Below are 24,048 nucleotides of genomic sequence, written 5' to 3'. Positions count from 1 at the left end.
CGGCGGAAGGTAGGAGACACTGAAACGCCAGCACCATGTCCGCCAGCTCGGGCTTCAACGACGAGAAAGGGGGCTCCTCTAGCGTCGGGGAGCCCGAATATGGCCACGACCCGGCGAGTGGCGGGATTTTCTCCTCAGACTATAAAAGGTACACCTGTGCTTGCTTCTGAGCCAAATGTCTTTTTCCGTTCTGCCGACGTCGATTTTGAGGGTTATTTCAATGTCAACATCTGGCCTGAATTGAGCTAGCTTCAAATCAATGTCCTCCACCATCTCCGGATTAGCTGTGTGGTTGCTGGTCGTGATTTGATTCCCTCGAACGCTGTTTTTGTGATGACTATGTGGAAGGTCCAAAATAAAAAATATACAAAGAAAGAAATAGTCAAGAAGTAAGTAGACGTATTAAATGTTGACGTAATACAAGTCAGTTTAAAAAGGGATCATCAGCAGGCCTCAACTCCATTTTATTCAGCACCATCTCTACTGGACAGCGCCCCCCTTTTCCAAATCTCACATACAACGAACAAGCTACTTGAAAAGTAGCGGTTTTCTAATCCTCTAATCATTTTTAATTCAATCTCAGATGACTTTGGCTTCAGAGAATCATTTTTGGGTGTTGTTGATACACGTCTTGCAATTTGCATGGTAAAGGTTGAACTTGAATTTGTCGATGTAGTGACGAACTCTGTTAACTGCCATCACTGCTTTGCTGATGCTTACCTGAGCCCACATGGCAATGTCTTTTACACAATAATGTAGTTTTTTTTTGCATTCAGTCTTGCTTTTTGGCTTTGGCCCCATATGTGCAGAGATTTCTTCCGTTTGGTATTATGGACAGTAAATGACATAAAACATTTGATGAGCAAGCTTTCGGGTATTTGGGAGTGTTTTGCAGTGCAGTGGAACGCAGTCATTCATTCGCTGGTCCGCCACGTTGTGTTATCTGTAGGTTGGTATTGTATTTGTGGCTTTTGTTAGACCTTTACATACCACTTTGACAGCGATGTGTTTTGGTTGTGCTGACATGGCGAGCTCGTTCCACTGTTGTTGTTTTCGTGACTCGTCTGGAGAGAAAGTGATAAGTTCCATATCACAGCAAGCATTTGTTATCTGCAGTTTTCTGAAAATGTGAGCAGCTGTGCGTTTTGCTGAATTGTGACATCCCCAAGTTTCTCCGCCCAGGACTTGACGGCTAGGCTGGGCCAAGATTTGCCACTTTCAAGCGACGTGCATTGTGCGCACAGTTTCGGCCGATACTTGATCCATCCATCCACCCATTTTTTTGGATGGATGAATGCTTGAATATTCTGCAAATTTGCTGACACATGAATGATGACGTGCCATATAAAGTCACACACACTCAAAGTTACGTGCCTATTTTGTCGTTTGATAATACAAAATCAACATTTATTCAATTGACTAGATTCATAATTGCTAGTCGATATTCCGATTCAAGAGGCGCAGCCCTATTTAAGATGCCTGCAAAATGGATCATAACTCCTTTGAAAATGATGCTTGCTGCTAAAGCTAGCTGAGCTTTGGCACATCATCACAAGAGGACTCATTTTCACTCTGTTGGGGAGGGGGGGGGTTGCAGAGAACGCTGCTGAGTCATGTTAGATGAAGAAAACGGCTTGTTTGAATTAAGCATCCGTCCATCCATTTTCTCATAGCGATGGTTAAAATGAATGAGGGGATTCAGGATAAAAAAAAAAAAAAAAGTTATCGAGGCAGGTGATGTTTGCGGGAGGCAGTGCGAATGTAGCGACGTGTCCTCATCAGCGCGGTTCCCTACGTGTGTGCGTGTGTGTGTGTGTGTGCATTTGCAATGACTGAGCGACAGGGAGAGGCCGGCTCTGCAACGGCAAGCACGTGAACAGCGGGGAGGGGTCGCCATGGACTCCACGCCCCTCTGTGACGAGTATCTTTTTTACAGAGCGGCTGATGGCAGCTAGGCCAGACGCAGCAGCAACAGAGGCAGGAGTAGGAAAACAGGAACAGGCGGAAACGGATCCCTCTGAAATTCCGTTCGGATAAACGCGTCGCCACGGAGACGTCTTTCTTCGCAGGAAGTGGAGCACTTCTGAAGAAGCTTGTTGCGTCATCTCTTGCGTGAAATGTCCTCACTGGAACAGAAAATCGTGACGTTCTAGCTCTTTTTGGAATCCACCTGAGAGGACCTGTCAGTCTTGATCACTTGTCTGCTTCATCGAGGATCCTGCAAAGTTTTCATAGAAGAAAAAAAAAAAACAACAGAAGATGACTGCCATGCAGAAGCTGCTGCAGCTGCCCGTGAACGCGGTGAACATGGTGAAGACGGTGCAGAGTCAGGTGCAAGGCCATGAGGAGGACAAGAGCCCGGTGCTGACCCCCGATGGCGGGCAGCAGACGTGGTACAACGCCGTCAGGCCCGATGAGCTGCGCCACCTCCGCTCAGGGAGCAGCGGTGGCGGCGACGGAGGGAGAGATCAGGAGGAACGAGCGCCACTGGAGGAAGGTGGCAGTGGGAATGGGAGTTCCCAAAGTCAACCTTTGCGGTAGGATGCTCGCCAGAATCAAAAACCAGCTGGACTATCAAAGAGCTTTATTACATTCCGCCGCTTTGGCCCACGTAATTAGTTCGCGTTTCCACGGCAACAGCATTTCACGGAAAAGTCGATAGTTGACCTGAGCTTTGCTGTTCTAGCGCTTTGACCTTTTTCCTTGTTTCTACTTGGCCTTTCTTATCTGAGTTGAGGTTTTGACATGGTGCAGCTCAGAAATTTCATTTGATGTTTTTTGCGGGTTCGAGCTACTGGGTTCATTAATTATGCACGCAAATGATATGTTAGCTTCCATAACACATGTAGCAAAACAAGCTAGGTGTAACACCCTCATTTGTATCCTGGATATTAAGATACTTTGAATGTTCCAACTCAGTCATGCAAATACATTTTCATATTTACTGGTTTTCTCTGCAAAAAAAAAAGTCACAGCATGGCGCTATTGTCGTGCAAACGTCGTGGACTTTTTCAGGTAACCGGAGACCAAGCGTGCTGCCGGGGTTAAATAATTCACAGCCGTTTGTAGATCCAGGAGGCAAGAGTTGGTGTCGAGTTATTGACAGCGCTTTGAGAAGAAACCCAACCTGACTGTCATTTTCTTCGTATTAGCACAACATAGCTTCTGGATTTTATTTTATTTTATACATGCATTTTTTTTTTCCCCCTGCGATGGAATTGCCGCCACGCAGCATCACTCTTCCTCCACCCTAATGTGTCACTCCATCATTACAACAATCAGTCATACATTTTTCCAACTGGTCTTCTGGTTTCTTTGTTTTCATCAGAACCTGTTTGCCCACTCCAGGAAGTCAAATGGCGCTTGTAAGTCAATTAGCAACAGCAGCCATTGGAACAAATGAGCTTGAGTTGTTCGGGCGGCCATTTATATCCAGCCGCGGATGTCCGGCATTTGAACATCATTTTGCTGCACAACTAGTTGCCGTGGAAACTGCTTTGTGGAAAGCTGTGAATCAGCCTTGTGCAGTTTTTTTTGCACTTTAACACCATAATTCAAATGTGACTGTCCTCTTACATTCCTCTTCCAAGTTGAGCAAAGTCAAATTGTGTGTAGCGTATTGCGGGTGTCATAAAATTTGGCGGCGCTCGAGATTCCTCGCCGACTTGCAAAATGTAAAGCTGCAATAATAAAAAAAGACTTTTCTTTTCTCTCAGGCACGACGACCTGAAGGAGATGCTGGACAGCAACAAAGACTCTCTCAAGCTGGAGGCCATGAAACGCATCGTCGCCGTGAGTAATCTTTTTTTTTTTTTTTTCCCTCTGCTCGCTTTGCTGCAGTTAATGTAGCGACATTTCAAGAGACCGGCTAAAAGTGTTTCCGAGCATAAATTACGGCAGCAAAGATACGTCTTAAATATTCATAACATTGGCGCTATTTGCTTGCGCTGGTTCGCTGCAGGAGCCACTTTTGCAAAAAAAAAAAAAAGAAGTCCAAATTGGCTGCGTGTGAAATGGTGACTTTTGTGTGTGTGTCTCCCCCCCCCCCCCCCCCCCCAGATGATCGCTCGAGGTAAGAATGCGTCCGACCTCTTCCCAGCGGTGGTGAAGAATGTGGCCTGTAAAAATATTGAGGTAGGCCTTCTCCTCTGTGTAATTTACGCACCGGCTTTTTGCGCTTATCGTATTTGCACAGCCTCCTGTGGCTTTGCGTTGCTCTCACCTGAAGGAAATAGCAATTTCCTTCTCCTCGCCGTGCCTTTCATCACCGCGTTGCGTTTCGCCTCGCTGGGTAATGAAAATAATTGCTTTTTTTACTTTTGTCTTCCACTCCGTTGGCAGGTGAAGAAGCTGGTCTACGTTTATTTAGTGCGCTACGCTGAGGAGCAGCAGGACCTGGCGCTGCTCTCCATCTCCACCTTCCAGCGAGGCTTGAAGGTACGCAACACTATCAGAGTCAACATCGGTGTCGTTTTTATCTCTGTCCACCTGCACAGGATCCCAATCAGCTAATCAGAGCCAGCGCGCTGCGAGTTCTCTCCAGCATCCGAGTCACCATCATCGTTCCCATCATGATGCTGGCCATCAAAGAAGCCGCTTCCGACATGTCCCCTTACGTCCGCAAAACTGCCGCCCACGCCATTCCTAAACTCTACAGGTGCGCGTCCTCGTTTTTGCTCACCGGAAAATCCAAACCGAGTCTGCCGTTGATCCTTGTGTGTCCTCAGTCTGGATCCAGAACAGAAAGACCAGCTGATCGAAGTCATCGAAAAACTCCTGGCTGACAAAACCACGGTGATCTTTTTTTCTTTTCACATTTTCCACTCCCAAAATTGTTAGCATTCATTCATTCAAAAAAATAAGAACACCTTTGTGACATGTGGCGTGGCAGCTGGTGGCAGGCAGCGTGGTCATGGCCTTTGAGGAGGTGTGCCCGGAGCGGATCGACTTGATCCATAAGAACTACAGGAAACTGTGCAACCTCCTGATTGACGTGGAGGAGTGGGGCCAAGTGGTCATCATCAACATGCTGACGCGCTACGCCAGGACGCAGTTTCTTAACCCCAACATCAATGTGAGTTCCACATCGGCACATTTGTTATCTGGCGCATTGACTTTTGTTTGGCAACACGAGCACTATATTTAAAAATATATATATATTTTTATAATTTTTTTATTCATATTTTATATATATTTATTTTTTATATATTTGTATATAATTTATATATATTTATTTTAATTTTATTTCTTTACCTAGGAGAACCTGCTGGAGGAGGGCTGCGACAAGACCTTCTACGGCTCCGACGGTAACGATGACGATGAGGAGGAGAAAGACAAGGGCGAGGCCGCCGCCTTGGCCAAAAGGAAGCCTTACGTGATGGATCCCGACCACCGGCTGCTGCTGAGGAACACCAAGCCGCTCCTGCAGAGCCGCAACGCAGCCGTAAGTTATTATTGCACATCATTCCACGTGAAGTCTCCAGAGGCCTGACCTCTGTTCAGACTTTCATCTTGACAAGCTGTCCGAGCGGCCTCCGGCATTATGGCTCTCAGACGAGGACGCTCTCTAAAAGGAAATGAGCCAATTAAGCACAATGAAGTAGCTTTGGCGGACAGATGTCAACATGAGGGAGTGAAACTCCTTTTGACTTCAGCTAGCTAATCAGCAATAGAAATGTTATGCTAATGAAATGGTTGCTTGTTACCTAGCAAGTTGCTCACGAGATGTCGCAGCTTTTCCTTGCGCTCTAGTAATTTGAAAAATAATTAAAAAAAATAAAAATAAGTGATGATAATTTACATTTTATTTTATTTTATTTATTTTTCTGCTCCAGGTGGTGATGGCCGTAGCTCAGCTCTACTTCCATCTTGCCCCCAAAGCAGAAGTGGGCGTGATCGCCAAGGCTCTGGTGCGTCTTCTGCGGAGTCACAGGTGAGCTCCAACACTTTAGACAAGAGTGGCATTCTTCATTTTTCCTAACCTTCGTTGCTTTTACTCCAGTGAAGTCCAATATGTTGTTCTTCAAAACGTAGCCACGATGACTATTAAAAGAAGGGTGAGTCAGACGGACGAGCTTGATATGTTTGTTTATGAATGAATGCTAAAATGTGACACCATCTTGTTTCTCTCTGGCAGGGGATGTTTGAACCTTACCTGAAGAGTTTCTATATCCGCTCCACTGACCCAACGCAGATAAAAGTCCTCAAGGTTATTTTTCAAACCTTTTAACACATAACTGCGATATCTTGTATCGTAAGTTGTGACTTTTTTTTTCAGCTTGAGGTTCTCACCAATCTTGCCAATGAGACCAACATCTCCACAATTCTCAGAGAGTTTCAGGTAGCAACTTTTAAAAAAGCCAACATCTACTACAAATACGCTAAACTCTTTTTCTTTTCCTCCCCCCCCGCCCCGGCAGACGTACATCAAAAGCATGGATAAAGACTTTGTGGCCGCCACCATCCAAGCCATCGGCCGCTGCGCCACCAACATCGGAGAAGTGAGGGACACGTGTCTGAATGGCTTGGTGCAGCTGCTGTCCAACAGAGACGGTGAGTACAGTACGTTGAAGTTACCCGAGTTGCCGTGGAAACAGCAGCCATCGTCTGGCGCTCGCAGAGCTGGTGGTGGCCGAGTCGGTGGTGGTGATCAAGAAGCTGCTGCAGATGCAGCCCGAGAAGCACAGCGACATCATCAAGCACATGGCCAAACTGACGGACAACATCCAGGTGCCCATGGCGAGAGCCAGCATTCTCTGGCTCATCGGCGAATACTGCGAGCACGTGCCTAAGATCGCCCCGGACGTCTTGAGGAAGATGGCCAAGTCCTTCACCAACGAGGAGGACATCGTCAAGCTGCAGATACTCAACCTGGCCGCCAAGCTCTATCTCACCAACTCCAAACAGGTACGGCGATGACTGCAGTGCACGTAATTTTTGGAGAAAGAACATTTTTATTTTGATTCATGATTATTGTTTGGGGAAAAAAAACCCTGATTGGCGCCCCCTACAGACCAAACTGTTGACGCAGTACGTCCTCAACCTGGCCAAGTACGACCAGAACTACGACATCCGTGACCGGGCGCGCTTCATCCGCCAGCTCATCGTGCCCACTGAGAAAAGTGGAGCTCTCAGCAAATACGCCAAGAAACTCTTCCTGGCCCTCAAGCCCGCGCCCGTCCTGGAATCTCCGTTTAAAGGTTCCCCGGCCGTTCAAGAGCACTTAAAGAGGCTTTCTGTCGTTTGCTCATCCATTTCGACTCCGCTTCCCTAGATCGAGACCACTTCCAATTGGGCTCGCTGTCCCACTTGCTGAACGCCAAAGCCGGCGGCTACCAGGAGTTGCCCGACTGGCCGGAAGCCGCCCCAGATCCCTCCGTGCGCAACGTGGAGGTGAAGGAGTCTGTGCGTGCAGTGGCATTCAGTAACATACGCCGAGAGGCGGGAGGGCAGCGAGTGTGGCTCTTGCTGCCGAGTGAATGACATCACGCCGATAGTGACGCTCATCCATTGGCCAGTTATGGACTTGATTGGCTCTGCAGAAGCTCACTCGCTCCTCACCTGCTGTCTTGTCCCCCATATTTGAGCCAATAGCACACGGCTTAATTCTTCTTCAAAACAAACACACATTGATGTGTGATTGTTATTTTTTTTAGATCCAGTGGAGCCTCCAAAGGTCATTTTTTTCAAAAGGTGATTTTAAAAATATCACTCTGCAGTATTTCACTAAAAACAGATACATTTACATTGTGCGCCTCTTTCTATGTGCGGCCACGAGGGGGCAGTATAATACATTCAAACTAAAGGGAAACGCCAGGGCTAACACAAATGATTACATTTAGTAAAAATTGGCCTTCTGAAAAGTATTTTGTTGTAACTAAAATATGTATTTCACTTTCTGAATTCTTTTTTTATTTCCAAATCCAATTTTTAATGCCTCAATCGGTCCGTGTGCCATTGGCTCCTCATAAACAATTATGTCTGCAAATCAAACCTTGAGCGCCACTTTGTTTTGTCAAAATCAAGAGCATAACATCCTCTCTTGATTTTCATTTGAAGGAGCGCAATCAAGCTTTGATTCATTTTGTCATGCTTTCTTTTTTTTTTTTTATTACTAACCATTTTTACAGATGTTTACTGCCCTTTACGCTGTTCACCTGTGGTCTACTCGTGATGCAGATCTCAAGATGAGGGAGGGCGGCGCTTTGTCACCATTAGTTGTTCATTTCAAAACCTCCTCCACTTTGGAACTGGAGATTTTTTTTTAAATAATATTCTGGCAAGTGGGCGGCGTTGGAGTCTCTCTGAAAGCTTGTCTCACCTCATCCGCAGATAGAGGAAGTCATAACTACTGGCGAGGGGAGAATCGGCTTGCTGGGAGACTGGCGAGAGGTTGGCTTTGGGAGTGCGCTCATTGTTTGGCGATTTTGTTTTCTTCCTTTTACTTTCTTCTCACCAACGATGGACTCAAAATTGCACAATTAAGTCAGATACGAGGAAATGTCCATCAGTAAAGTGCTTATGCATTATTTAATTCTAGTTTAGTTAGTTTTATTTTATTTATTATTAATATCATTAGCAAAATGAAGCAGATGGTCAAGAAGGTTGAAATTAAACGTAGGGTTAGGACGTTGATGAACCACCTTTACTTTTTTCTCTTCTGCGTCTTTTTTGTTTTGCATGAAATATGTGATGTGACTTTTGAATTTTGTGTGTGTTGTGTTTGTTCTCTGTCACAGCTTGTGACGTTTTTTTGCCCCTTTTGTCTCCTTTTCCGAACACCGTTGTTGTTATTGTCACACCTTCATGTGTCGCCATCTTGAAATGGGACAATTTGATCCAAGGTCCTTCAAGCCTCAACTTAGTTTCAGTATTTAAAAAAAAAAAAAATCTATCGCTACGATGAAACCTATGAGCGCCCTTGTTGTTAAATCCTCTAGTACTGCATTATTTAATTAATAACAAAAAATGAATATAAAAAATATTGAAAAATATTAAAAATAATATTAAAAAAATATTTAATAAAAATTGTAGACGATAAAATATTTTTGTCCGAATGTAGAGTTTCCACTGTACTTTCACTGTGCTTTTATTTAGATTCATAAGTGGAAAGAACATTTTTGCTTCATTCGTGTCTCTGTATTTAACCATTGTCACAGTTTCCCCCTTTTCTAGATCCAGAAACCTTCCTGTGCTTTGTCTCCTGATGTTTCTGTTTGAATTTTCTTTGAATTTTCTTCTCTTGAATCTCCCCCATCTCACCTCCATCCCCCATCTTTGTTTTCTCCCCTCCCTCAGTCCTGCCAGGTATTTTCTCTGCTTGAGCGAGTCACAACGTTGACCAGCGTGAGTCAGTTAGCGCCCTCTCGAAGCATTGTAGCGGCTTCTCGATGCCCCGCTCCTCCCCCCGCCACCCCGCGCCTTCGCCTGATGTGATCGCTGTTCTGTGCTTCTAGCTCTCAGCCCCCCCCCTTTTAAAGACAAGCTCCTCTTCTTCCATTCCCTCTGTCCTCAGTGTCTGCCATTAAAGAAGTGATTCTCTTTGGGAGAGAAGCTTCAGTGTGTTTAGATGACTTGGTTGATTGATCCAAAAATTTGACGATATTGATTGGGTGCACCTTGGGTGAAACAAAGTCGGAGAAAACGGATGGATGGATATTCTCATACAATGCGAGTGACTTCCCAAAGACATCACTTCTCCGAATGGAACTGCTAATGGGTTAAAAAAAAAAAGCCACAAAGCACTCAGGGCTGACTTTGGGCCGGCCGGCTTCATCCGTCTGCATCGAGCCCCAGGCCGAGGCTTGCGTGGCCGTGCCGCTGTTGCCGTTGTGGCTCGCCGCTTCCGTCTCAAAGGGGGGGGCCGGTGTGGCGCCGGCCTAACGATTTTTTTTTTTTTACCGCGCTCTCGCCAGGTGCCCGAGTGGACCAAATGCAGCAGTCGAGAGAAAAGGAAGGAGAAGAAAGTAGAGAAGCCTTTCTATTCCGATTCCGAGGGCGAGTCCGGGCCCACCGAGTCTGCGGACAGCGGTAAGTTAAAAAAGAAAAATCACGTTTATTTGAAACGATGAGGTCATGAGGTCACACATTTATCCGACTTCCGCCCGCGTAGAGTCGTACTCCAGCGGCTCCGACAGCGGAAGCGGCAGCGCCGAAAGCGGCTCGGGATCCGAGAGCCAAGAAAGTGAAGAAGCATCCGACTCCGAGGAAGAGGAGAAGGACACGAAGAAGAAGAAAAAGAAGGAAGAATTGAAGAAGCCGGTACAAAGAAGCGAAAGGTGAGATTGCGCTTTTGGTCTTTGGACAGATTGAACACGTGGAAATGTTGGCAGCAGTGAGCAGAGCAGTGAGGAGGAAGTCAGGAAGCGCGCCAGGAAAAGCAAGCAACAGAAGAGCGACTCCGAGTCGGAGTCGGACGAAGACGACGACAGCGATTCCGAAAGTATCCCGTCCGAATCAGAAGACTCCGAGTCGGAGGTGGATGTCAAAAACAAGAAGAAGGTACAGACGCGTGTAAAGATGAAATCAAAAGTTAGTCAATGTAAACGTAACAATTCCTTGGTTTTGAGAACCTCCAAATGTTTCTTTCTCGCAGGCAGTGCAATCCAAAGCTCCCCCCAAGCCCGTCACAAAAGAGAGCAAGAAAGAAATGTCGCTGCTGGACCTTGACGACTGTAAGTTTTTGTTTTCCTCTTCTTTTGTTTTCACAACTGGCATGTGACCTTTTCAGACATTTCTTTTGTTTGCGGCTCCTCAGTCGAAGCTGCCCCTTCGCCTCAAGTGACGCCCGTCAACTCCTTCCTGTCCAGCAGCCTCGCGACCGACCTGGAGGGCTTGTCTTTGTCCGACTCGGTCCTCTCGCCCACGGTAAGGGTACGCAATTTCCAAGTAGATTTGGAATTTGCCCTAAAATGTTTATCTTTATTTATTTATTTAGTCACTTATTTATTTGTCTATTTATTAGCTTTCGATTATTTATTTAGTTATTATATTTATTAGCTTTCTATTATTTATTCATTTATTCGTTTATTCATTTATTTTTAATTAATGTATTTATTTATGTATTTATTCATCTTTTTATTTATTTATTTATTTATTTATTAATTATATTCGTTCCAATGGCTCATGTCTGTGCCCCCTCTTGCCGACAGGCCATCTCACCACCGGGGGCGCAAAAGAGCTACGAACTGCTGCACCGCATCACCGGCGAGGGCCTGTCGGTGGAGTACTGCTTCAGCCGCCAGCCGTTCGGCCCCGACACCAACATGGTGGCGGTGCAGATACAGTTTGTCAACAGCGCCGCCGCTGACGCCAAGAACCTCCACATGGAGGATGTTAAGCTGCAGTCCGGCATGAGGGTCAAGGAGTTCCCAGAGATCGGTGAGTGAAGGCACAACGTTTACCGGAAGTGGGCGGAGTCGGCCAAAAAAATCGCTTCCTGTCGGCAGAGCTGCTGCCTGCGGGCGAGACGGCCACGGCGGTGATGGGCATCGACTTCTGCGACTCCACACAAGCGGCAAATTTCCAGCTGTGGTGAGAATACTTAGCCCCGATAACGGACTAAGTCAACAAATCAATATTTTTTTTTTTCTCCCCAGCACTCACAGCAGGAAGTTCTTCGTGTCCATCCAGCCGCCAGTGGGAGAGCTGATGAAACCCGTTTTTATGACCGAGAACGAGTTTAAAAAGGAGCAAGGTGAGTGGTTGGCACACAACGCCCTTCACCGTTGCTTTTGCGCGTATCTTCAGCGTGTGCCGTTGTTTGAATCCAACAGGTCAGCTGATGGGCATGAACGAGATCACGGAGAAGCTGACGCTGGGCGCCAAGTGCCGGAACGAGCACACCATCGTGCAGAAGGTGACGGCCGCCGCCAACCTCAGCAGAGTGCCCTGCGGTTCTGACAAGGAGTGCAGGTAAGGGAGGGAAAATTATATCAAATATATAATTGCCGGACCCTGTACATATAAAAAAAAATCATATATAATTCCATTTCCTTCACTCTCCGCATTTTCTTCATTCTGCCGCCTTTGGCACTTTTAACTTCTGTTCCGCTTTGACTTCAGTCCGGCGCTCGGTCTTTCCGCTCCTCCGTTTCCCGTGCACAGGTTTGCCGGCAGGACGGCCAGCGGCGGCAGCCTGGTGCTGGTCACCGTGGCCAGCGAGGAGGACGGCGCGGCCCGGCTGACGCTCAACTGCGACAAGATGGTGATCGGCACCATGCTGGTAAAGGACGTCCTGCTGGCTCTCACGCAGTGACACGCTCGCTCTCCCTTCCTGTCCGTTTGTCTCCCGCCTTCTCCCAGAATGTTTGTGGGATTTCCTTCGCAACATCTCGTCTTTGTGACAATCGCGTCTGCACATGGGAGCAACATGACAGCACTCACAGCTACTTTGTTACTTTGAAATGCTGCCTCCAAAATGCCTGCTTTTGGCATGTTCTTTTTTTTTTAAACTATCTCTTTTTATTTGATTGTAAAATATTTATGTGAATATTTTTCTTCAATAGTTTGCACCATAGTCTAGATTGAAGAACATTGGAGAATTTTTTTTTGTTTTAAAAAAAAACAACTAAATTTGCCTATTTAGATGTTTGTTAATATTAGTTGGATGTTTTTCATTTGTAATTTAAAATTTTCATTTGTTTTTCATTTGTCATTTTAAATGATTTTTCTACCAAATTAAGGAACAGTTGAGAAAAATTCTAGTTATTTTATTCTAATAATTTTAGTCAGTTTTTATGTATTAAAACCAATTCATACCAAAATTCCAGTTACATATAACACTTTAAAAAAAAAAATCATATTAAGATTTGGTTATCACCTTGGTAATTTTAGAATTATTTGTATCTAAGTCAATTAATTTAATAGTTATCTAATTTATATTATTTAAAAACTATTTTACCAAATTCCACAAATTCAAAATACACATGTCATGTTTTTTTATATATAAGAAAGCAAAAACAAATTGTGCTGAATCATCTCCCAAGCAATGTTTGTTTTCAAATGAACTGACGTGTTAAGTATCATTACTTTTAATCACAACGGCTGTATGTCCTGCTTGACTAGTGGAAGTTTATTTATTAGACAAATAAAAAAAAAAATTACAAAAATGCAGATGTTTTATTTTCCAGTGTACATTGAAAAAAGACACAAACAATATATAAATAATTTAAAAATAGGAACAAAAATGTGCAATGATTATTGAGCACTGTCAAATATGAACATCTTCAAAAAGTTATTTTTGGAATTATTTCCCATGATCTTGACTTGCCCGTACACACCAAGGTAAAAAAAAGTCAGGTAAGCTCCATCTGTTTGGTTCGCGGGAGGAAGAAAGCCGACAGGCCGCCGGTCAGCAGCATGGCCGACACCAGCAGGATGGGCACGGCGCAGGCCGAATCCAGCATATTGCCAAAGACCACGTTCCCCATAATGGCCGCCACTCGGCCCGCCCCCGTGAAGAAGCCAAGCGCCGATGAACTGCGCCCGGGAGGAAAACCATCAGAGGTGAGCAAAGATATTAAAAGTCATCGTCCAAGTTATTTGACTTTTTTTATATTTTTAAAATGGCACTGACTGTGTCAAGAAGAAGAAAGAAAAAAAAAAGCCCCACCCCCCTCAAAGTACCGTAGCTGTGTCGGGTAGAGCTCCGTAGCCACCACGTCCAAAGCGTTCCAGGCCATGACGGACACTCCGCTGAACAAGCAGGACAACAGCAGACTTTGGCTTTTGGTCTGCACCAGGTAGATGAGGAACACGCTCAGGCTGGACACCAGCAGGCTGAGCGCTGCGGACACGCCAAACGTCAAATCAAATGGGGGACAAATGACCACCGGGTGGGCAATAAATGTGGAGTGTGGCCTTCCTCACAGAGGAGCAGCTTCCCTCCGATGTAGTCCATCGCCAGGATGGTGAAGATGTTGCCGGGTAGGTTGGCGGCGGCGATCAAGAAGCCCTCCTCGTAGACTGTGGGGGCCAAATCAATACGAATTTCAAAATGAAGCGTTATTAATTTGGTGAGAGCGTGTTTGTACAATTACGTACCGACGGTCTTGACGGGGTAGCAGCTGCGGTTGGGCTGCTGAGCCGGGGCGGACGTGTTGGTGCACGGGGAGCTGCCGGCCTCCAATCTGGAAAACAGCTCGGGGAACCACATCCACAGCCCGTAGTAGCTAGGAGAAGTTGCCTCGTCAATCGTCACACTTCTGGAATGCCGACCCAAGGAGACTTACCCGAAGGAGATGCAGTAGAAGATGATGAGCAGCACGGTGCTTCTGGATTTGAGGTTGGCGGCAAACATCCGGCGGACCGGCATCGCAGCCTGTCGTGTGGCGAGGACACAAATGACTTCATGTGTGCTTTGGTTGGATTTGACTTTGTGATCAGTTTACCTTTTGCAGTAGAGCGGCGAGTCGTCCGCACGGCCGTGGCGTGTTGTTCTCATACGCTCTTTGCTTGGCGTTCACGTGCAGTGAAAACTCCTGCGAAAGCAAACGGAAGCGTCTCGCTGGCTGACGTGATGACGCAATCAAGCGCTTTTATACAGACGTGAACTGTGGCAGCTTCATCTACTTACAGGCCAAGATGCTCCTTTCCCACGCGTGTTCAGTTGGAACATGTGGCGGAAGACGTGGATGGCCTCCGTTTCTCGGCCAACCTACAACAACATTTTTTTTTTTGATGAAAATAACCGCTAGCAAACAACACAGACTTAAAAAGCAACCCGTGTGGCTTTTTTTTTTTTGCAGCTACCTCCATGAGGAACTTTGGACTCTCGGGCATGAAGAGCTTGAAGATGATTGCTGATGTCACGCTTGGGACGGCGCAGAGCACCACAAACAGTCGCCAGCTCTGGAAGTTAAGTCGCCCCATGGAAAAGTGCATCCAGGTTCTGGGGATCACCAGCCAGGCTAGGCCTTTGCACACACACACAACACATACTCAACTTTCCGTGATAGCCCCCCAAAAAACATTGTTGTGCGGTGTCTCGGTACCTGCGGCCAGAATGTTCCCCGCCATCCAGAAGGTGGCCAGAGCGCTGATCATCCTACCTCGCTTCAGTCGAGGCATAAACTCTGCGAAGTAGGAGAAGACGACAGGAATGGACCCGCCCACCCTGAAGAAATTCAAGTGGGGGAGGGAGGGGTACTTTGGAAGAGGACGAGCAAAAACGGATGGACAGACGAACTTCATCTTCCAGTGTCCTCACCCCACGCCACTGATGAACCTGAGCAGCAGGAAGAGCCAGAACCACGGCGCCACGCTGGACAGGCCTCCAAACAGGCCGTTGACAGACAGGGAGACCACCAAGACGCTGCGGCGCCCCCTCTGGTCGGCCAAATATCCCCACACGTAGCCGCCCACCATCATGCCTGCAAAAGACCACGTCATGTGACCAATCCGCTCCTGTCGTTGAATTGCAAAAGCCAGATCCTCGAGGTCCGACCGAGGAAAATGGAGGCAGTGAGGAGGCCCATGTCGGAGGAGCTGAGCTGGAGGTCGCAGCGGGCGGTGGGCAGCAGGAAGGACACGCAGACGATCTCCACGGCGTCGCTGGCATTGGCCCAACCGCAAACCAGCAGCAGAAGCCAGTGGAACCAGCCAAAGCCTGAAAAAGGCAGTTGGACTACGTGAGCTATATTATGTCTTTCAAATTAATTCATGCTTAGTTCAATTAATAATTTAATTAATTTATTTAATATTTATTTAATTTTTCTTTAATAAATGTATTTAATTTATTTATGTACAGCAAATCTGATATTATTCATTGTAATGTAGATTTTGTTGTTCAAAAAAATACATCGGAAGAGAACTGTCAAAATACAATTGCATATTAATTTTTTCTCAAAATTGTTCAGGCCTAGCTGAGTAGTTGCGAGTATGAAGCACTGTCACACACAAACACTCACACTCGCGCCGCTACGACGCCCTCCGCTATCATGTCCAAGTCAGCAAACAGCTTTTAAGTTTGATAACCAGCCTTGATGCTTTGGTGAAAGTTTTGGACTCGGTGGTGGGATGTAATCGTGTCTTAAGGCACAGGAGTGTATGAAGTACTGCCTCCTTGAGTGAAAATGCTTATGCAGGTTGCAGTCCAAGCTGCTTGCTTCAACTTTGGTAAGCCGGTCTTTTCACACAACAGAAAACAGCACTGACATTATATTTTGACTTTGGATTGTGTGGCATGTTTTTAATTACCTGCTGCCTCAACCGCCTCCTCATATGTCAATCTGGTTTGCCTGTCCTCATTGGCATCGCGGGGGACGAATGTTGTTCTCCTCTCAAATAAAGTTTCACCTAAAAGAAAACCAAAAGAAAAGGGTTGAGTTGGCACTTAAGCGCTGCTTGGGTGTTTTGATGTCACCAACTGATTTTCTATTTTTTCATTAAAAAGGAGCGTATAATTCCAAAGTCTTTGATGACATTTATTTAGTACTCCACTTTGTTCCAGCTGTGGTTGCTTTTATGGTTTAAAAAAAATATATGATAAACATTGCATAACATAACAACTGCAAGGTATTAACAATATGATAAACATTGCAACAACTGAGCATTGCCATATTATGTATAACATAAAGTACATTAAATACATTTGTTTAGACTCCAAAAATTGGATCACGTTTAGTTTGTTGCCTTTAGGTATCTTGAAAAGAAACATTTAAGTGGTGTAAAATCTAAAAAGCTCTCCAGCTTCATATAGAAGAGAGCTCGCCCTTTACTTTCTTATTTGCATTTTCTTCTTTTTTTTTTTTGTTTACCTTCTTCCGAATCCGACTCGTTGGCCAACTGACGTTTTGACGTCAGAAGCGGCTCTTGATCTCCGGTCGAGCTGAAACCAGGCATCCCAAAATCGGTATATATTTGCGGTCAGACGAGCTTGTCCTCACCGCTCCATTTACCACAATTCATTTTTATCAACCATCCAATCCGCCGCGCTTCGGTCCCGTGACTGGGTAGCTGAGAGGCGCATGCTAGCTAGTTGGTGAGGCTAACGCCCGAGTGTGGAATCCCAGGCGCTTTATGATTGGCGGTAGGTCACGCACTGCTGCAATATGATTAGCTGTTGCATTCAATCAGCCAATCATATTGTAGTAAGGCGTGTCCTGCCTAGACTCAAGGGGGATTTAGCATAACCAGGAAGTGAGGCTTTGGTACTGTCCAGGAAGTGAAAAGTGACAGCGGTGGTTTACTGGCGTCGCGCCCCCCCCTCTCCCCTCCTCCTCCGCCTTAACTCCAGTACCGACTCCCCTGTCACTTTGGAGCACTTCCACCACCCCCCAGGCGTCACTTTCCACAACCGCGTTGCGTGTGCTCGTATGGGCAGCGGGGGAGTCATCATTATCCGACGAAAAGAAAAGCACACGTCGTGTGTCGTGTCTTGTCTATCCGCGCGCGCGTGCGTTAAGTTTGTAAATTAGCGAATTGAAGATGGCGTCCAGCTCGGAGCGCAGTCCTCCTCCTTTCCCCGACGCCGGAGACGCCGCAGGCCGAGGCAGCGATGAAGAGGACGGAGACGACCTCTTCGTGAGTGTGGTACGCTATCCAACTTTCCCCCACGGCTGCTTTTTCCATCTCCATACTTTGCTAACTCTCACTGACGGTTAGCCATAGCAATGCGCGAGGGGGGGGGGGAAACATTAACCACTTTTCGTTGTTCTTTTTCCAAAAGTTTTCACTCGTTGCTCTAAAAGTGACAAATGTTGCTTTATTTTACGTGATGCTTGCTTTCACATGAACTTCAATGCGATTATTATTCCGTCATCAAAAGTCATCTAGCATTTAATTGCCTGTGATCTTCGCGCTGCGAGTAGACTGACAAAATACAATCACTTGATGCTTAGTGAGTTTGCTTTGCAGTGGTTCGTATTTTTGGCAATATTGGCTTTGGGATTTATGTGGCGTGACTGCATAACTTGGGGCCCGAATAATGAGCAGTGATTCTTATTTGAATGGTGACTAAAAAGTGGCCCGTGCAGCGGGAGGGCAACCTCCTGTCATGTGAGCGGGTGGCGGTCACGTGGTTAGAACCCGGATGTTATCTCCTCAGTCAAAGTTCAAAAGGGGAAAAAGACAGCAATTTGGGAGAAAAAGCGAAGTCAGCAACTTTACGCATAACACACAGCAAAAGTGCCAGCTTGCTTTTTTTTTTTTAAACTAGGATTGCCCTGGATATGGCCTGACCATCATTTAGAGGTGTTTATAATACTATGACTTGTATTAAAAGTTGTATTTAGTAAATTAGTCGTTCTAATTGAAGGGGATGAACATAATGTCTTTTGCTTTTATTTTTACCTAATCTTAACCCATAAAAGCAAAACATGTATGAATAAAAAAATACGATATTGTTCATTGGGAAACAGATTAATTTATTGCTTCTTTGTTGCAAAATACATGGTAAGAAGACCTTGAAAAAAAATATTAAATTGCAATATTAAGGGGGTAAATTGTAAGTATATTATCAAAATTGTTCAGACATAATTTGCAACTTTTAAAAAAATATAAATGTATAATGATGAACGAAAACAAGGAAAGAAAATGCGCTAATCCGCTTTGCATTGAGAGCACAGAGCTGTTTCTTCTTTGTCTCCAGAGCAACTCCTCCCTCAGCGAGACGCCGACGGTCAGTCAACCTACCGATGATTTGTTGACTCCTCCCGGAGACGCCACGGCAGAGCCGACGAGCGACCGCGTCAGCAGCGGCTTGGGATCCAAAACGTCGAGCGACAATTTAATGTCGCCTCCCAGTGACGTCACGAGCGACCCCATCAGCAGCGGCTCGGAATCCAAAACGCCCAGCGAGCCCTCTGACGAGTTTGACGACCTGGCGGACAACTGGATGACTCCGGCCGCCTCTGTCGATGCCAAAGCTGGAAAGGGAGCCAGTGAAAACCTTCTCAATGATGAGTTTGTTGACCTACTCGGAAATGAAACTGAACCGCAATCACAGGAAGGAGAGGGAGAAAGTCTTTTTGCTGAAATCGCTGATCCGAAACAGGAAGTAAAAGAAACCGCGCCGCTTTTAGATCTCAGTTCATCAGCCGATCTTGCACCAAATCCACCGAGCAAAATAATTGACCCACTGGCGGAACTCTTTGACGATCCTCCACCAGCTGCGGCGCAGAAGCAAAGCGCCGCCGCAGACCTCTTCGAAGACGAGGGCAGCGACTTGTTCGCCGACCCGCAACAGATCAAAACCGCCAATCCGCCTCAGAAGAGCCTCTTCGGCGAGCCAGACGAGGATCTGTTTGGCGAGCCGCTGGGCGCCAAGAAGAAGCCCGCCGCCGAGGACCCGCGGGACGAGCCTCTCGCTGACAAGTCCGCCAGCAACGACAGCGGCAAAGCAAGCCGAGAGCGTAAACACGACGACATCTTCGCGGCGGACGCTGGAGACCCCGGCGACAGCTCCCGCCTCAACTCCAGGACCAACGGAGTTCACGTGGACGAAAGCACTGATATATTTGCAGGTGAGTCCTCAGTTCCCTTGCGACAAAACGGACAATCATCCACATCGATCAGGCTCCAGGAGTGCCAAACGAACAAGTCATAGAGTAAGGGTGAAAGGTCAAATTGTTTGCATTGCCTCTTGCCATAGAAGCCACAGTGGAGCTCTCTCTGGACAGTCCACAGAGCGAAAGGAAGAAGGCCGCCGCCCCGGCCGCCGCCGCCGCCGTCGGCAAGCCTTCCACCTCGGCAGCCACCAGTGTGGCCAAATCACAGACGGCTATGCTGGAGGAAGTAAGTCCCAAAAAGGCCCGGCCACAGTCGCTTGGATTCGGTGTGAGATAAAGTCGTAGCAATTTAGTACCACATCAAATTCATTTTCATCATTGAAATGAATTGATGCGTTCCAGACCTCAAAATAAAAAGCCGAATAAGTGTTTTGAAAACACCCCAAATATTACTGTATTCTAGAACCAGTGACGGGTGCCGAGCTTCCAATTCTAAAACATGCTTCTCACTTATTGCAGCTTGAGGAAGAGGAGGAGTCAGAGCTGGAAGACAAGTTTGACATCACCATCTCCATTACCGACCCAGAAAAGATAGGTGAGACTTTTTGACTTTGCCCGTGAGAAGCCAGCGTTCGACCCCCGCAATCCAATTCATTGTGGAAAATCATTGCAGGGGATGGAATGACCGCCTACATGGCCTACAAAGTGTCCACTCAGGTAAAGCTCCTTTTTCTCTAAAGGTACCACGTAAAGCAATACCGGGCTTTTAATCATGTAAAAAAATAAAATGTTTTCAGACCACGCTGTCCATGTTCCGCAACAAGACGTTCACGGTGCGCCGACGCTTCAGCGACTTCCTGGGCCTGTACGAGAAGCTCTCCGAGAAGCATGGCCCTGGCGGCGTCATCGTGCCGCCGCCGCCTGAGAAAAGCATCCTGGGTAGGCGGAGCTTCAGCTGGCATCGGCGCCGCTGTGCGCTCCGCTCACTTTTTTTTTTTTTTTTGTGGCGCCCTCGCAGGCATGACCAAGGTGAAGGTGGGAAAGGAGGACTCGTCGTCTGCCGACTTTGTCGAGAGAAGAAGAGGCGCCCTGGAGAGGTGAGGCGGAATCTCTCCATGCTCATATCAGAAAATAAAATAGTTCAGTAGAAGAACTTTGCTTGGATGAAAAAAAGGGACAAAGATGAAAAAAATCTGACTGGCTGCGTATTTGGAAAGCGTGTGAGAATCATGTTTTTTTTTGTTTTTGTTTTTTAAATGGGGTGAGGGGTCGAAGTCTAACTTTGACTTCTCTTCCGCCGCTTCCAACAGGTATCTTCAGAGGGTGGTCACTCACCCTTCGCTGATCCAAGACCCCGACGTGCGAGAGTTCCTGGAGAGAGATGAGGCAAGACCACCTTTTGTTGTCCTGCTTTATTTGAGCTCCTCCCTTGTCGTCCAATCAAACACTTTCCTCAAAGTGTGTGCAATTAGAGACTGTGTGTGTGTGTGTGTGTGTGTGTGTGTTCAGCTGCCCCGAGCTGTGAGCACGCAGGCTCTGAGCGGCGCCGGCTTCCTGAAAATGATCAACAAGGCCACGGACGCCGTCAGCAAAATGACCATCAAGATGAACGAGTCGGACGTGGTGAGTTGAGAGGCCTCGTCTTCTTCAAAAGGTAATGTGTTTTTCTCCACCCCACCGACATATTTTTCTGCCGCAGTGGTTTGAGGAAAAACTGCAGGAGGTGGAGTCTGCGGACCAACAATTCCGCAAGCTCCACGCGCTGGTGGAGTCGCTGGTGCTCCACAGGAAAGGTAACCAAAGACGCCTCTTCAACGGGGCGTTGTGATCAAACATCAAATCTAACCCCCCTTCCGCCCTCGCCAGAGCTTTCCATCAACACGGCGAGCTTCGCCAAGAGCACCGCCATGCTGGGCAGCGCCGAGGACAACACGGCGCTTTCGCGCGCCCTCTCGCAGTTGGCCGAGGTGGAGGACAAGATGGAGCAGGTGCATCAGGACCAGGCGGCCAACGACACCTTCGGCTTTGCGGAGCTCATCGCCGATTTCATCCGACTGCTCGGCGCCGTCAGGGTACGCCAAACGGGTCACGCGCGCTCCCTCCCTCGGCGTAGAATGAAATTGACGCGCGCCGTGCAGGGCTCCTTCGACCACCGCATGAAGGCGTGGCAGCGCTGGCAGGACGCGCAGAGCACGCTGCAGAAGAAGCGCGAGGCCGAAGCCAAACTCCAGTGGGCCAACAAGCCCGACAAGCTGCAGCTGGCCAAAGAGGAGATCGCAGAAGTAACGGCGCGCTTTCCCGAAAACATCAATGTGATAAATGAGCCAAGCGTGATAATCGTGTGTGTGTCTATTGCGCTCGCCAGTGGGAGGCCAAAGTGACGCAGTTCGAGCGAGACTTTGACCGAGTGTCGGCCACCGTGCGCAAGGAAGTGCTGCGATTTGAGGTGCTCGCGTTTGACGCCGCTCGTCAAGTGAGCTGAGGAAGGCGGCGTCCTCATTGCTGTTTCTTTTTTTTCTTATAGAAAGAAAAGGCCAGGAACTTCAAAAAACAGATCGTCAAATATCTGGAGAATCTGCTCAAGTCACAGCAGCAGGTGAGCTCATAATCATGATGATTGCCATTCCATCCCAGGATGGTTTGGAACTTTTTTTCCCAATTACACTTTTCTCATCGACTCCTTTTTGTGTAATCACGTGACCTCTCCCCCCCTGTGTGTGTGTTCAGCTGATCAAGTACTGGGAGGCCTTTTTACCCGAAGCGAAGGCCATCGCCTGAGTGGGATTGCAAATCTCCTTTTGTCTTTCTTTTTTTCCTTCTTTCACACTTGAGCGCTTCCTGCCTTTAAAATCCCGGAAGAACGTGTGTGCGTCGTTGCAAAACAGTTTACAATCAACACGTTTCTTGCTTTTGTATCAACCTTTCGCGCTTTAGAACTTTCTATTTTTCCCCGTCGTGTAACTTCTCGCAAATATTTTCGTACAGACGCGCGATCGGTTTCATCCGGGTGAAAATAGCCCTCGGGCCAAACGACTCAAAAAGGGATAAATTAATTTTGGTTATTGATGCTGAGATGGGGGGAAGGGGCATTAGAGCTCGCGGGCGTGAATAATCGCAGCGCAGTGTACGTTTGATGTCACTTATGTTTAAAAATAAATAACAATTTCACTTATCTGTGCCTTCTACGAACGAGCGGGGGCGATGAGACACTCGAGGCTAATGAAAGAAGTTTTTGACTCGTTTCTTTTCTTAAGCCGTTTCGACATCTACTGTACGAAGGAGTATTTGGATCACACCAAAAATCGGATTAAGAGTCACAACGTGTATGATTGTTACGAAGCTTACTGAAAAAAAGCATTTACAATTTTCTTTCCAAATAGTTTTTTTATTTTGTTTTTGCTGTAGAAAGTGCGAAACAATGAATTGAAAGTTACTGATTCACCACACAACAAAGGCAGTAAAATTTCACCCAGTGAAATGTACGTTTTTGTTGTTGTTGTTCTCTTCATTCCCTAAGCTGCGAATACTATTACGAACAAAAGGAAAAAGTATTTTGGTGATTCTTTTGTCTAGATTTCCACAAATTTCCCTGAGTATTTGGGGAAACAAAAAACATCTGATTGAAAAATCTGACAAAAATATGTGCTAATGTAATTGTTACAAATCTTAATGGTTCATTACAAAAAACTTGATTGCAAATTAACACATTTATCATATATAATAAAATATTTTGGATTGCATGTTATTTTGTATCATTTTCTTGTTAAATGCTGTCTTTATTTTGCTGGTTTTGATATACTTGTTCCTTTTTTGTGGATTCCTTTTTTCTCCTTTTGTGAAATTCATACATTATCAGAATATGACTTTTCTTTCTAGCTAGTCTTTCTTCTAACATTTTTGCTCATAACTGCCCATTTAATTTTTTAAGGCACATAGTGGCCTGAATATTCCTTCGTACATTTGGACAACAGAACAAGCATGATCTAATGTTGAACGTCAAACAAGCTTCCCCCCCCCCCCCATTAAAACGCAACATACGTGGCGTTATCACACTGTTGAAGGAAACATGCTGTGTGCATCGCAGCTCACATCCAGAAACAGCTTGACACTAAAAATAGACAACAGATTTAAATAAATATATACATGTATTGATTTTTATTTTTCCAATACTCCTCTCCAAGTAATGAAGTACTTTTTTTTTTTTTTTTACAGCTTTAATTTTTACATTTGACGGCCAAGCTTCTTTAATGAGAACATTTCACGTTAGGTTAAATCACACCAGTTGTTCACCTTGGCTGGCGTTCAATGAAATGAGATTTATCAATGTATCTAGAAAAAATGTGCACCTGTGTCATGGAAATTTACTTGGAGAAGAAATCAAATAAATATTGCACTGTTTACACTTGGATATTTTGTGCCATTTTTTTTTTTTATTCTTGCCCTTCCCCGTACCCAAACTCTACTTATTCTAGCACTTTGATTTGTTTTATTTAGTGGGCCGCTATTGCCAAAACCTTTACAGCAATCAGAATGAGAAAATGTGTTTTTATTGATTTTTTCCAACTTAAATGTCTACTTCTCTCAAATTACAGATATGACA

At 46.1% G+C, this 24,048-nt stretch overlaps 3 protein-coding genes across 16 annotated transcripts; 2 read left to right on the top strand and 1 right to left on the bottom strand.

Annotated features, from left to right (window-relative positions):
* Positions 1–4: 4 nt before the first annotated feature.
* Positions 5–13,082, top strand: LOC119124656 (AP-3 complex subunit beta-2). Of its 13 annotated transcripts, none has more exons than XM_037254827.1 (27): positions 5–148; positions 3,717–3,792; positions 4,060–4,134; positions 4,342–4,437; positions 4,497–4,657; positions 4,728–4,794; positions 4,892–5,074; positions 5,258–5,443; positions 5,835–5,932; positions 6,002–6,056; positions 6,137–6,208; positions 6,278–6,340; positions 6,420–6,552; positions 6,620–6,906; positions 7,013–7,199; positions 7,274–7,404; positions 9,298–9,345; positions 9,915–10,029; positions 10,112–10,277; positions 10,332–10,518; positions 10,595–10,673; positions 10,757–10,866; positions 11,151–11,379; positions 11,448–11,532; positions 11,598–11,695; positions 11,775–11,913; positions 12,064–13,082. In XM_037254827.1, exons 1-27 carry the CDS (start codon positions 36–38, stop codon positions 12,254–12,256), a joined length of 3,432 nt encoding a protein of 1,143 aa, XP_037110722.1. In that variant the 5' UTR covers positions 5–35; the 3' UTR covers positions 12,257–13,082. The 13 variants fall into 13 exon arrangements, with proteins under 13 accessions (XP_037110722.1, XP_037110725.1, XP_037110724.1 ...); XM_037254821.1 differs by lacking the exon at positions 5–148 and adding an exon at positions 1,511–2,537 and having other exon boundaries at positions 7,274–7,392; XM_037254823.1 differs by lacking the exon at positions 5–148 and adding an exon at positions 1,511–2,537 and having other exon boundaries at positions 12,106–13,082.
* An 18-nt stretch (positions 13,083–13,100) lies between these two features.
* On the bottom strand, positions 13,101–17,012 carry sv2 (synaptic vesicle glycoprotein 2). The gene is made up of 13 exons (XM_037254842.1): positions 16,758–17,012; positions 16,198–16,296; positions 15,446–15,607; positions 15,209–15,371; positions 14,994–15,115; positions 14,752–14,915; positions 14,576–14,656; positions 14,391–14,480; positions 14,232–14,320; positions 14,044–14,171; positions 13,870–13,965; positions 13,627–13,786; positions 13,101–13,479 (listed from the first exon to the last, which is right to left on the bottom strand). The coding sequence occupies exons 1-13, from the start codon at positions 16,840–16,842 to the stop codon at positions 13,296–13,298; spliced, it is 1,623 nt and encodes a 540-aa protein (XP_037110737.1). The 5' UTR covers positions 16,843–17,012; the 3' UTR covers positions 13,101–13,295.
* A 132-nt stretch (positions 17,013–17,144) lies between these two features.
* Positions 17,145–23,856, top strand: snx1a (sorting nexin 1a). Of its 2 annotated transcripts, none has more exons than XM_037254839.1 (15): positions 17,145–17,523; positions 18,590–19,463; positions 19,592–19,734; positions 19,968–20,043; positions 20,122–20,165; positions 20,246–20,387; positions 20,467–20,545; positions 20,759–20,834; positions 20,958–21,071; positions 21,148–21,241; positions 21,315–21,520; positions 21,587–21,730; positions 21,814–21,894; positions 21,973–22,044; positions 22,176–23,856. In XM_037254839.1, exons 1-15 carry the CDS (start codon positions 17,428–17,430, stop codon positions 22,224–22,226), a joined length of 2,292 nt encoding a protein of 763 aa, XP_037110734.1. In that variant the 5' UTR covers positions 17,145–17,427; the 3' UTR covers positions 22,227–23,856. The 2 variants fall into 2 exon arrangements, with proteins under 2 accessions (XP_037110734.1, XP_037110733.1); XM_037254838.1 differs by having other exon boundaries at positions 17,146–17,532.
* The last annotated feature ends 192 nt before the right edge of the window (positions 23,857–24,048 follow it).

The sequence above is a fragment of the Syngnathus acus genome, chromosome 6 (assembly GCF_901709675.1).
Source record: "Syngnathus acus chromosome 6, fSynAcu1.2, whole genome shotgun sequence".
NCBI classification, from domain to species: Eukaryota; Metazoa; Chordata; class Actinopteri; order Syngnathiformes; family Syngnathidae; genus Syngnathus; species Syngnathus acus.
Note: the sequence above shows the minus strand (reverse complement) of the source record. Positions and strands in the feature narration are given on the sequence as shown.

What these genes read in the sequence shown, in the direction of transcription:
- LOC119124656 (XM_037254818.1), top strand. Translation starts at nt 2,260, where the DNA reads ATGACTGCCATGCAGAAGCTGCTGCAGCTGCCCGTGAACGCGGTGAAC. An exon ending in TCCTGGCTGACAAAACCACG is followed by an intron (nt 4,795 to 4,891) that starts GTGATCTTTTTT and finishes GTGGCGTGGCAG; the next exon opens with CTGGTGGCAGGCAGCGTGGT. An exon ending in CAAGGAGTTCCCAGAGATCG is followed by an intron (nt 11,380 to 11,447) that starts GTGAGTGAAGGC and finishes TCCTGTCGGCAG; the next exon opens with AGCTGCTGCCTGCGGGCGAG.
- sv2 (XM_037254842.1), bottom strand. Translation starts at nt 16,842, where the DNA reads ATGCCTGGTTTCAGCTCGACCGGAGATCAAGAGCCGCTTCTGACGTCA. An exon ending in CACTGCCTCCATTTTCCTCG is followed by an intron (nt 15,372 to 15,445) that starts GTCGGACCTCGA and finishes GGTCTTTTGCAG; the next exon opens with GCATGATGGTGGGCGGCTAC. An exon ending in GGGGAACATTCTGGCCGCAG is followed by an intron (nt 14,916 to 14,993) that starts GTACCGAGACAC and finishes GTGTGTGCAAAG; the next exon opens with GCCTAGCCTGGCTGGTGATC.
- snx1a (XM_037254838.1), top strand. Translation starts at nt 17,428, where the DNA reads ATGGCGTCCAGCTCGGAGCGCAGTCCTCCTCCTTTCCCCGACGCCGGA. An exon ending in CCAAAGAGGAGATCGCAGAA is followed by an intron (nt 21,731 to 21,813) that starts GTAACGGCGCGC and finishes TGCGCTCGCCAG; the next exon opens with TGGGAGGCCAAAGTGACGCA. An exon ending in TGCTCAAGTCACAGCAGCAG is followed by an intron (nt 22,045 to 22,175) that starts GTGAGCTCATAA and finishes GTGTGTGTTCAG; the next exon opens with CTGATCAAGTACTGGGAGGC.